General features: G+C 44.6%; 1 protein-coding gene across 2 annotated transcripts in view; it reads left to right on the plus strand.

Moving 5' to 3' along the window:
• The window catches only part of MIB2 (mindbomb E3 ubiquitin protein ligase 2), a 26195-nt gene extending 14116 nt beyond the window's left edge, over positions 1 to 12079 (plus strand). Inside the window, exons 8-18 of one of the 2 annotated variants that reach the window (XM_010015313.1) lie at positions 54 to 216; positions 1091 to 1224; positions 3138 to 3286; positions 3900 to 4056; positions 4708 to 4862; positions 5475 to 5601; positions 5710 to 5940; positions 7282 to 7460; positions 8416 to 8600; positions 9325 to 9390; positions 11121 to 12079. In XM_010015313.1, coding sequence (XP_010013615.1) covers positions 54 to 216; positions 1091 to 1224; positions 3138 to 3286; positions 3900 to 4056; positions 4708 to 4862; positions 5475 to 5601; positions 5710 to 5940; positions 7282 to 7460; positions 8416 to 8600; positions 9325 to 9390; positions 11121 to 11362 — 1788 coding nt within the window. In that variant the 3' untranslated portion in view covers positions 11363 to 12079. The remainder of the gene's footprint in view (positions 1 to 53; positions 217 to 1090; positions 1225 to 3137; positions 3287 to 3899; positions 4057 to 4707; positions 4863 to 5474; positions 5602 to 5709; positions 5941 to 7281; positions 7461 to 8415; positions 8601 to 9324; positions 9391 to 11120) is intronic. The other variant, XM_010015314.1, reaches the window with a different exon arrangement.
• The last annotated feature ends 248 nt before the right edge of the window (positions 12080 to 12327 follow it).

The following is a 12327-nucleotide window of genomic DNA, read 5'->3' on the forward strand; positions in this document are numbered from 1 at the left end:
CAAAGCTTATTGCATCTTGCTCTGTAAAAATGATTTCTCTCTTTCCATTGCAGACCCTTGGGCACATTGGCAAAGTGATCAAAGTCTATGGGGATGGAGATCTGCGAGTGTCTGTTGGAGGGCAGTCCTGGACGTTTAACCCGGCTTGCCTGACTGCCTATCAGAGAGATGAGGAGGCAAACCTCATGACAACGGAGAATGCAAAGGAGTCAAAAAGTGAGCTAGTGAGAACAGAGATGTCTGATCTCTCTGGGATTGTGAAATGGTTGCTGTAGTGTAACAGCAGCAATGCTCTTTGGACAGTGTTAAACTCCAGCTGCTTGTTCTTCTTCAGACAATGCTCCAGAACCAAGCTGTACCTTACTGGGAAAGCAAAGCTGGCCTGAGCAGCAAAATACAGAACTTAGGAATTCTAACTCTAGCATGGCCCTGTGTTCAGTGTTAGCTTCTGCTTTGATCTGTCCCAGTTTCCTCTTCCATCCTGCCACGTTTGCTGTAGGAATCTACCAATTCTTGAATGCTTGTGAATTATTCCCACGTCCTTGTGTGGAAATGTTGTCAAACCAACAATTACTTTGCCCAGTCCACTTCAAAATTGAATCTGGGACACATGATGTGTTGAGAGGATTTTGTACATCTGCTCATAAAATATGATCTTAAACTGCTTGCTTAAGTTAGATTTCAGGGAGAGCTTTCATATGAGCCCAAGCTTTTAAATTTTGCTGTGTCTGGAGGACTGTAACACCTCGCTCCTCTCAAGCACTTGAAGTCTATAATGAGGGTCTTTTCAGATGGGCCCTTTACAGCATCCTTTCCAAACCCATGCATTCCTCTTCAGATTACTTGCCTTTTAGTAGTGTTTTTTCTGTGTTAATCTGCTGTAGCATGGTCTCATGTTCTCAAAACATCAGACTTGTGGAGCAGAAGTTCTGTATAAGCTGCAGATTTGTAAAGCTCTTTGTGTGAGCCCTACTCTTACAGGTAAAGCAGGCCCATACTGTGGTGGTTCAGCTGTGCTGTGCCAGCTGTACACATGTATACACATGTTCTTTGGTCCTCTTAACCTGTGGCTGTTTCTCATTCCTACCAGGTACTTTGATTACTGTACTGGAGAAGCTGTTGTCCCAGAAGACAGAGTCAGAGCATGCAGGCTGCCTGGTCATTTGTGCAGCACTCAACAATGCAGCTAAAGTTCGGGAGCTCCTGCAGAAATACCCAGACAAGGCAAGTTTTGAAGCCATCCTGAATGGTTACTTTTTGTTGCTCCTCTTTAAAATCCTGTCATAAGAATTTTTAGTCAAGTGGGGGAAAGGACAGGAGATAAAGAATAGATTTTTTTTAATTTTTTTTTTTTTTTAGACCTATTGGCTCCTTACAGCTGGAAACTTATTTTGCTGCAATTTCAGATTAAATGTGTGTGTTAAATGTGCCTATTTTATGGCACCAGTTTGTGACATTAAATCTTAACTAGAGTTAAGTCCTTACAGCACACTTCCAAAGCTGACTTTTCCCAGATTTCCTGTATGGACACTGCACCTGTAGATGAGGAGGAGAGGTATTGATCTATATGAAACCAGTAGCAAGATGTCCAAGTATCCAGCCTGTTTGAAGAGAAAGTCATGGGTTGTGTTTGGCTGAATGTGTCTGTCCTTAGATGACCTTGCAGAATGGTATGTTGGAGTCAGGGAAGAGAAAAGCTGCCCAGATCCTGATGCTGTGCGTGTCTGTGCAGTGTCTTATCTCATGTCTGACTGGAGCAGGGAACTGGGCTTGACTTGTTGCTGAACAATTGATGTGCTTGCAGAGTGCCAAACTGTTAGGATCACGTCTACTGAGACCACTGCTCTTTCAAGCTGCCTCTTTGAAGGTTCAGGCTCCTTCAGTGAGGGTTTATAAACAGGTTGAAGAAGGAGAACCAGAGAACAGTATTTCAGCATCTGTTGCAAAACATAAGTTTGTTGAGGTTATGTCTGCATGGCTGGCAGGAGCAGCTGGGTATATGAACCAGGAAAACCAGAATCAATTCTGAAGGAACCCTTGTGAAGCTGATTTAGTCCTTAGTGATCTGGTGTTTATTATAGTCCTTCATTTACAAAGTTAATGGGGCCTCTGGAGACAGGAGGAATAGACAAATACCTGCAACTGTATCCCAGATAAGAGTGCCAGGAGGCAGAAACCAATTATGTTATTAGTTATTTTTATTAGATTTCTATTCTATTTCTGTTCTAGTACTTCTATTGATAAATTATTTCTATTAGAGTGTTATCTACAGTGTCAGGAGCCTGGATTTTGAGGCTCACTTAGCTGGAGATGCTTGCCAAGGTCTTTCCAGCTTATCAGCATTGTCTGTCTTGTGTAAATGACACAGTGTCCTCTAGTGCTTCCTTGCCTAAATGACTCCCCCATCGTTTGGGGTGAAGCAAGGAAAGTCTTGCCTCTTCTGCAATTCTGGCTGCTGCACAGAACCAGCTGCGAGGGAAAAAACCCCATTGTTCTCCTTGCCAGTTTGCTGAGGTTTTGCTACCTCCTTCATCTCTTCTCCTTAACCTCCCACTGATTTCAGTAGCTTCTTTTCCTTTTTTTTCCCCTTTGCCTTTCATGCAGCCTCTCTTCTGTTCTTCAGTCCTTTTAATTCTCCAAAACTCATTGCAGCACTTGAGTGCTGTGATATATCCTCCAGCCATTGTGCTCAGTAAAGTACCTGGAGTAACATAAACAACGGGGACTTGGCATCTTCAAAGCCTTATGCAAAGCTCATTTGATCTCCTCACACATTTTCCTATTGAGAAAGGAATTGTTGGCAGAGATGTCAAGAGTATTCCGCTTGCAGGCGTGCAGGGATTGGCATCAGAGCTGCAATTAGAGCCCTGGCTTCCAGCTCTGTTTGCTTGCTTCTCCCTTCTTGGCTGTATGTGCTGTCCTCCTTTAGAAATATTCTGGGACAAGGTCAGCCTTGTCGTTGATGGACATAAAGTAGAGCCAACAGGGCACAGATTCTAAGCGCTTCAGAGCCTGCATCTCTTCTGCAGGTAGTGACTTCCATCCTGCTAGGCCTGCTTGAGAACAGAGCTAAGGCCTGAACATAAGGCCAGGTCTTTCTTAACCAACTGTTTGCTGTGTCTCTGCCCTTCCTGTAGGTGGATGCAAAGAACCAGGGTAGAACTGCCCTGCAGATTGCCTCTTATCAGGGGCATCTGGATGTTGTGAAGATTTTGCTGCAGGCACATGCCACTGTCAACCTAAGGGATGAAGAGGGGGACACAGCACTGCACTACGCAGCTTTTGGGTAAGATATCTTTCCTCTTGCTGTCTAATACAAGACCTAAAGGGTGCAAAAGGACATTATCTAGATATAAACAGGCAGTCTGTGTGAAGGGTGTGTGGCTGATGGAGGCTTTGCTCTGGTTTTCCCTTAAGTTAGAAATTGACCTTGGAGCTTTAGGGCCACAGGTATGTTTCTTAGTGCACTAATTTAACCTGAACAGCTGGGTTGGTTTCCATGGTAGGAATTCTGGAGGGAATCAGAACGAATGATAAGGTTTTGGTGATCAGATTTTTCCAGGGGTATGGGAGGGTGGCTTGGTTGGTTGGGATTGCAGTTACAGAAAGTGCGTGTGTCTTTCAAAGCAAGATGAATTGTGTTGTCAGTTACCAGGGAAGAATTTACGAGTAAGAGCAGGAGGTTCTTGTAGATTTAGAGTGAAGAGAGAACAGATTCTTGAGGACAAATTAGGAAGGTTTTGGGGTGTGGTTTTGGGGTTTTGTTAATTGCTAAGAGGAAGTGAGATGAGGTCAAAAGGATACAAAATGCAAGAAATTCTGTTGCCTTGCAAGAACGAAGAACTTAATGTCTGCATAGGCTTGAATCTAATCTGCTTCATTCCTTGCTTTTAACTCAGGAACCAAGCTGAGGTTGCCCGTGTGCTTATTGGTAAAGGAGCCAGTCCAGACCTGTTGAACAACGCAAAGTGTACAGCGTTGTATGTTGCTGTCAGTCAGGGATTCATAGAGGTGGTACGGACCCTCTGTGAGCTCAACTGTGATGTCAACCTCCCAGTAAGTTTTGGGATTTGTGAGATTTGGAATGTGTGTGTGTTTGGGGTTGTTTGGGGGGTTTTTTGTCTTGCATCATTTGCTGCTTCATATAATTTGAAAGTCATTCCCTTAAAATGCGGTGCTGTGCATTGCACAGAGGAAGTGTTCCTCCAACTTCAGGACTCTGAAATTCCAGGCGTGGGTCTGCTCCTTTACCCTCATCAGTCTGCTCAGTTCAGTCCAGTAGCACTCTCTCTGTTGTACTGGGCTCGGGCTTCCAGTGAGAGCTGACCTGCTGCCACTGTGTGTTGTTGAAGCACTTCAATAAGGAGTGGTGAGATTTTTAAGACTGGCATTTAGGAACTGAAAGGGCAGCGATGGAGAATTGGAGCCATTTTTTGGGGTGTTCTTGTACGATGGTGGGACTGGACTGTGCTGGCTCAGTCTCTCAAAGCTAGTTAGGAATGTTAGCAACTCATTCAAGCCCTGGGGGAAATGGTTCCAAAAGGCTGTGCAACTGCTATGGATGCCAGTGGTGTCTGGATGTTTGGCCTGGAGTTGATGTGACCTGGTGACATTATAGATTTTCTTGTCTTGAACTGTCAGGGTGAGCTGATTGATTTGATATTCTGGGGTAGGTGACACACATTCTGCTTTGGTATCCTTGTGTAGGATTCCCAGGGAGACACCCCCCTGCATTATGCTATCACTGCAGATTACAAAGTTGTTATTGAGATTCTCACTGAAGTACCCAACATAGACTTCACCGTCCAGAATTGTCAAGGCTTCAACCTGCTCCACTATTCTGCTCTGAAGGGCAACAAGCTGTAAGTGACCTTTTTTCATTTCTACTGCTTTTACAGGTGTTAACTCCTGCTTGTTGTCTGAACAGCAAGAAGGGAGCAGGTACAGTTCCAGATAGCTAGAAAGGAAATGGTTGGTTATACTTCCCTTGGTTTAGCTATGGTTAGGTACAGCTGTTGCCCTCCTTTGTGAATTCACAGGAAACTCCTGCCTGTTTTCCCCATCCCACCTTTCTCAGACCTCCCTAGCCTGGCTAAGAAATCTGTCTGCTTCTGGATAGTCTTCTTAGATGTCTGGATTCACACATGGGAGAACAGGATAAGGTCTATAGTAAACAGTGCTTGAGAAGACTGTGTCTGAGAGCCTTGGGGAATTCTTCCAAGAATAAATCTGCTCATTATTTTCACAGCAGCTTGAGTTTACCCTGCTTTATTAAATTATAACTGAGGACTTGTGTTTTCTTCTTGTAATTCAATCTGAGAGATAGAGGGAGTGCTCTGTATCACATGTGCCAGCTCATGGTGCTGCCTGTTAAAACATGAGCATTCATAACTACTGAGAAGAGGCAGGCCTGTCTCTTCTGCATTATTTTCCTTCCTGGTAAAGTAACTCTTTTATCTCTGTTAACACTCTAGAGCCATAAAGAAGATTCTAGCAAGAGCTCGGCAGCTGGTTGACTCCAAGAAGGAAGATGGCTTCACTGCCCTGCACCTTGCTGCTCTCAATAATCACAAAGAAGTGGCAGAAATTCTCATCAAAGAGGTAAAACAACCACCACCACCACGAGGGGATCCAAAGCACTGTAGCAAGGCTCTTCTTCAGCCAAACTGAGCAGCACCAGCTCACTCTGATGCAATTCTTCTCTTCAAGGGTCGCTGTGATGTCAACCTCAAGAACAACCGTAACCAGACCCCGCTGCACTTGGCTGTCATCCAGGGACACGTAGGAATGGTGCAGCTGCTGGTCAGTGAAGGCAGTGATGTCAATGCTGAAGATGAGGATGGGGACACAGCTATGCACATCGCCTTGGAACGGCAGCAGCTTATGTCTGTCATGATGGAGAAGCGGGAAGGGGAGATGGGGCTGACCCTCCTTTCCAAGGTAAGCTGGGAGTAGGAGAAATTCCAGCAGCAGGGGCAGGAAAATGCTTTATGCCAGAATGACAGCAGATCTAAGGGGGCAGAGGAAAGCAGGGAAATGGTGTAAAGCCAATCCAGATGGGGAGCATGGAAACAAACCTTTTTGCTTGTGGGAAAGCAAGAACAGATCCTCTGAGGCCTCTGGGAGTATGCTTGAATTTATAGCATGAAACTTCACATAGTCAGACAACAATTCATACTGTCTCCCCTGATATTTTTTATTAGCATTGTGTGCTGCTTTCTTGACATGGGAAAGGTCATGAATCCAGTTGCAGAGCCAAGAGTCTTGGGTTTAATTCATGCCCCAGAACCACAGCAATTCATTTCTATCTGATGGTATGGAAAATATGAGGAGAGCTAACCACGAACACCCCAGTTATCTGCAGATGTAGAGCAGAATGAGAGAGGTGAGACATATCAGGCTGAACGTTGCTATAAAGCCTGAAGGGGATTTCACTATGTTGCTCTATATTCATGGAAACATATGGCCTTTCAGGAAATGCCTTAGATTTAGAAATCAGTGCATGATATGCCAAGGACTGGAAGCTTAGTCTGGCTTTTTGGCAAAGAAATTAAACATTTAAAGTGGACTCTGCCATCCATGTAAATACCAACGTGTGCACACACCAGCACAAACTAAGAATGCAAACATTGGTTATACTTTATGGACGGAGTGAGAATGATTCCATGTAGAGATGATTTAATACACTGGAAAATCTGGCATGGGTTTTATTGGATTTTGAAATGATCAGAATAAATTAAACCCCCATTCTGAAGAGCTGCATGCTGTGTGCCAAACCACACAGTCCTACTTTGTACCTGTTGGTGCTTGAAAAGCTCTTCCATTCTGCTCATTCCAGTCTGATTTTGCTTGCCCTGATCTACCTGCATTGGCCTTTTAAGTCAGCGGAAGGTGTTTGTTGACTTCAAAGTAGTTTGGATCATATACACAAAAACTTGGCTTTTTAACTAGCTGTCCCTTAGGGCTCCGTACACCAGCTGTTCATCAATTGGGAAGTACTATGGTGTCTTCAGTGTACTTCCTTTTCAAGTGAATACCTGTGACTTTGATTAGTAATGATTGGCACAAGTTAGGGCCAGGCTTAGGCACTTGTAGTTCTGAATGCAAGATTTTAATCTGCTATTTATGTTCTGAGGGATCTTTTTGTGTGTTAAAAAAGAATGCTCATGTGCACCTTCAAATTTTAAGTACGAGGATTAAGACTTTGTTTAGAATTTGATCCAGATCAAAGCCCATAACAGAAACTTCTATTAACAGAGAATGTTTCTCCACATCTTTTAGCTACAGGCTTCTGGCTTCCTTGGAAATGTAGAGCTGAATGTTGGAACTGCAATTGCATGTTACTTAGCACAAGAAGGAGCAGATATCAATTATGCAAACCACAGGGGAAAGGCTCCATTAGACCTCATCACAGATGGAAGGATTGTCCAGATTGTCAAAGACTTCTCACAGAAATTCAGGTAAATCATGTCCTCTGGAAACTGGCTACAGATAGTTCCTTGCAAATGCAGAGTGCTCCCACAGCACTGTGGTGTCACTCGTAGAGCTGTTGTTCCACTTCGGATGCCAGTCTGGGCACCTCCTGTGTCATCTGGAGCTGGTTGCTGACCAGGGGTTATTTAAGGCTGCATACTGCCATTTGGAAGAGTTGGGAAAAGCAGATTAATGCTGCTCGGTGCAGACTTGGCCTCTTAACTTCCAGAGAGCCCTGAGAAGACTGGCCACTGAAGCCAAGAGCAACTTCTCTCTTGTGGAGTAATTCTGGGTTCTGTTGAATTCTGCATTTACAGCTATTTAAAGTCTAAACAGAGAGGAAGTGTGACAAAAGAGTGGCACCAAAATCCACAGAGCTCATTTCGGAGCTAGATAAATGCTTGTTTTTCAACTGATAAAAGATAGCTGAGAAAACGCCAAAGGGAGAGCAGCAAGTCAGAGATGGCGTTATCCCTGGTTCTGAGGAACATTTGTGTGGATTTTGACTTTGCAGACATGAAAGCAGATTTCTGTTTGATCTGAGGCCATAGACCTACAGTCATGTTACTGCTGGAGAAGGACCCGTGCAGTAGGTTGCTGCCACTTTGATAGGAAGCTGGATAGCAGGTTCTGCCCCCCAAACTTACTGACTTTGTATCAAAAGACCCCAAACCACCCCTCCAAAAGAGCAGTTTCAGCTTGTGTAAATATCAGTCCTTCCTGCTCTTTCCTTTCCTTTTAGACAGATCCGGTCAGAATCCTGGCTACTAAAGGCTGAGTTGGTCCCACCAGAGCAGTGAAGGTTCATAAGACTTTGCTACCTGAGCATCTCCTGCTCTGTCTCCATGTAATGTTTGCCAGGGATCAATACAATGTTATGTGGTTGCTGAAGCAGGACCTGGAGTGTGTGGCTCAAATCTTATTCCATGTTCATGATTGCAGGGAACAGCAGATTTCTTCAGAAAGCTCAGCCATCACCTGCAGCCTTCGCCGTGTGCACACCACCCCCAACACAATGACCAACCTTAGTGTCTCGAGCGTGGCGGTCCCCACAGAGTGCCTGGTCTGCTCAGAGCTGGCCTTGCTCATCCATTTCTTCCCGTGCCAGCACAGTATTGTGTGTGAGGGTAAGTCCGTCATCTAGCTTCTCTAGCTGGACTCTCGTAAATCAAGCTCTGTTTAGACACAAAGCTACTGTGCTCTTTGTGTCCAGCATGATTTCAGCATCACCATCTTATCTAAGGTGCCCAAAGCTATCTATGAAAAGCTCAGTGTTCTGACTACCTGCTAATGGAGACCTCAGGCAGCTTTGCTTGTGCTTACAGATGCCCTGGATAATTCAGATGGAAAGCCAGATGTTTCAGTTCTAGCTGGCAGTGCTTTATCCATCAGAAGCCTCCTGAGAAGGATTTCCCTCTTCTCTGGCTTTTGTTACTGGTTTGTGTTTTGATTGTTTTAATGGCAGCCTGGTCAAACATGTCAGCAGGTTTGTTATTTTGCAAGGCACTCACAGTCTGACCACAGGGATTTTGGTAAGGACTCTCTGCCAGAGCTGCATCCTTTTCCCTCAGAGCAAAGGGCTGTTTTGATCCCCAGTGCAACAGTTGCAGTAGCACAGAGCACTGAGGGCATAAAGGTGTATTTGCTCCTGGTGTAGGAAAGACTAAACCAAGAGACTAGGACATAGCTCAAAAAGAAGTTAGTGTCCTCACTTCCATGCAGAAACAATCTCTTAATCATCCAGAGAGGTCTCAGGTTGTTCAAAGCTGATGTTGTTGAGTCTGTTGTCTTCCTCTTGATTCTGGCATCAGTTGGCTTAATTGTAATCTCTTCTTGTATCCTTTGTGGTAGAATGCTCCAGGAGAATGAAGAAGTGCATCAAATGTCAAGTGACAATAACCAAAAAACTGAAACAAGGTATGTTTGCTGTTCCTACTGTTAACAGCTGTGGGAAGGGTCCTGTACAGTGTTAGTTTGAGCAGCATCAGTGTTTTCAGTGAAATAAGCATAGGAAGGAGTTTGGTTGTTTTGGTTCAGGGTGTTTTTTTATCTGTTGCATTGACCACGTTTATGGAGGAAAAGGCGTCATGGGCCAAGCTCAAGCTGTGTAGACAGGGCTTGTCCTGTGCCTGGCTTATTTTGTGTATTGAAAGTAAATATGAGGTTCTCCATGTGTCAGTGTAACTGTTTTCTCAGCTGGTGATTTAACAGTGAAAAGGAAAAATTACATCTTGTGAAAGCCTTGCTTCTCCCTTGGCTGTGCAGGGCTGGCTGTAGCCAGCTAGCCAGGAATCATTAGGCTGGATTGTTTTGATAAAGCTCTTTAGCCTGGTTTTAAACAGATTGTCTTCTATCCACATTAGTCAGTGTCCAGAATGAGCAGTGTTATGTGTGTCAGGAGGTAGAAGCAGGTTTGCACTTGCCTTAAAGTTAATGCACTTGCCCACTGAAGCTTTTTCTATAGCAGCTATGGGAGCTGATCTTTTTCTAGCTGAGATCACTCTTGGGTTAAGTGCACATGGAAATGAATTGTATGTCCTGCTGCTCATGGCTTAGTATTGTGGACTCCTTTGTTGGAGTCAGGCTGCAGACTTGGGAGCAGAAGCATAGGGGAAGCAAGGATCTGTCACATGGCATTGAACACACACAGCTAAGAAAGACAGAAATCCTCTTTGGAACTCCATAATGCAGAAAATAGGAAGTTTGCCTGACAGTAGGCAGAAGCATTTGTCTTGGCTACAGACTGGCAGCAAGGTAATGATGAGAATTCCAAATGAGACATTTGCATGAAAACTTCCACTGGAGGAGGAGCATCAAGATCTCTGAAAGCATCAGCAGGACTGTCAGTGATGTCTACAGTGTTTGCCTTTAGCAAGGTCACTGTTCCCAGGCTTGCTTCACCTTTATGGATTTTAAATCACTTCTTGCACCACTGCAATGCAACTAATTCCAGAATGTTGGGGAAAGGGGCATCATATTGAAGTGTAAAACTACCTAATCAAAGATTGAGAAGCAGAAGATGAACAGTATTAAACTGAAACCAGGAGAGTCCATTTATCTAAGCTGACAGTTGTCCAGGATTTGGGATTCTCTCTTCACAGAGTTGACCAAATGATTCTATTTGTGTAGCTTCATGCACACAGAAGTCAGTGTAAGTGATGTCAAATGGTTTCTTCTTGTTTTACCATGTATGTCCTGAAAGACTTAACCAGAAATTTGAATTCTAAATGTGAAGAGGAGGTTGAGAGCACAGAGTGTTCACAGCACTGTCAGGATTCCTGGACTAGTACAGCACAGCATTTCAACCAGCTGTGAATGTTTTTACTTGCAGGTAGCACAGCATATTCTGGAAGGCAGAACACTTCAGATGACATTTTGTTTCCTTTAAGAAACGCAAACAAACTCAAACTAAAGCACACACACACATACAAACCAGCTGAGCACCTAAATGGAGGAAAGCAACACTGGCCAGTGTGTAAAGAGCATCATCTCAGGCTTATTACTTGAGGAATCCCTGGATAAGGCTCAGTGAAGAGAGTTTAGTCTGCACTACTTGCAGCTTTTGAGAGGCAGAGTCTAATTAAGGAGGCACTGCATGAGGCAGAGCACACAGGGGCTAACTCTCTTCCTGCTCTCCACCCCTGCAGACAGCACCGAGGTGGAGTGCAGCCCAAGCTCTGAATCCACAGATCAGAGGAAGCTCATGGAGGAGCTGCAGAACCGCTACCGGCAGATGGAAGAGCGCATCACCTGCCCCATTTGCATCGATGACCAAATCAAACTGGTCTTCCAGTGTGGACATGGCTCTTGCCCAGACTGCAGCACAGCCCTCACTGTCTGCCCCATCTGCAGGCAGGCTATCCGGGAGAGGATTCAGATCTTCGTCTAAGGATACGCTTGTTTCCCTTCCCATCCCCACCTCCCTCCTTTCCTTCCTTTTTGTTTGCATTTTAGATGAGATGTGCTAGTCAGGCTGATGTGTTTGGCTACCTGCAAAGCCATCCTGAAAGAGAGGGAAGCCAATAAGTGATGTGACTTGAGTGGAGGTGGAAGGAATCCCCTCTACTTGTGGTGTCTAAAGGCCAAGGAGAGTTGTTTGAGGGCAGGCAGCCCTCTCACCCTGTGCTGCTGGTCCATCACAAAGACCTGAAGTAAAGAACACTGACCTGTCTACCGAAGGTGTAAGAGACTTCCAGGCTGGATGCAAATAGACTTCCATATGCAGATCTTTTCAATGGCATCCAGCTCCAGTGACTGCATCCTGTTGAGTGCCCTGCAGTGTCCGATTTGCAGCGTTGCATTTGCTCCAGAAGGAGATGCTGTAGGAGGATATACCTTCTACCTTGGCAGGCAATGGCAGAGCATCCGCTTGCACTTCACATGAGGCGTATCAGAGAGTCATGGCATCAGTTCTGCCAGATGCCTGTCAGTGGTAGGGGGGTAATGTCCTAAGACAGTGTGGTCTCTGCACTAGTATGTATGGGCTCCACAAGGGTTGTAATGAGGTCCTAAAGACAGAGTGTGTGCCTTAGAGATAAAGTAGTGAACACTGATTGGAGAAAATGTTGTTACAACAAATATTTCTAACCTCTAAGTGACACTCTTCTTCCACAACCATGTGTTCAGAGACTCCTGAGCTTTCTATCCATAATGCCAAAGGCAGGTGTTAAATACTCCAATCAAAGTGTAAAGAAAATAAATAGTAATAATTAAGACATGAGAAAAAGGGATTTCATTTTTGTTTCTTGGTTTTGCAGCAAAACTTAATAAAATATATATTTTCCTGAGCATTAAAATGAATGTACAAACAGCTGAAATATGGATCCAGCTGTACTGTGTTTTCCAACTGTGTGC

The sequence above is a fragment of the Nestor notabilis genome, unplaced genomic scaffold (assembly GCF_000696875.1).
Source record: "Nestor notabilis isolate BGI_N333 unplaced genomic scaffold, ASM69687v1 scaffold29185, whole genome shotgun sequence".
NCBI lineage: Eukaryota > Metazoa > Chordata > Aves > Psittaciformes > Psittacidae > Nestor > Nestor notabilis.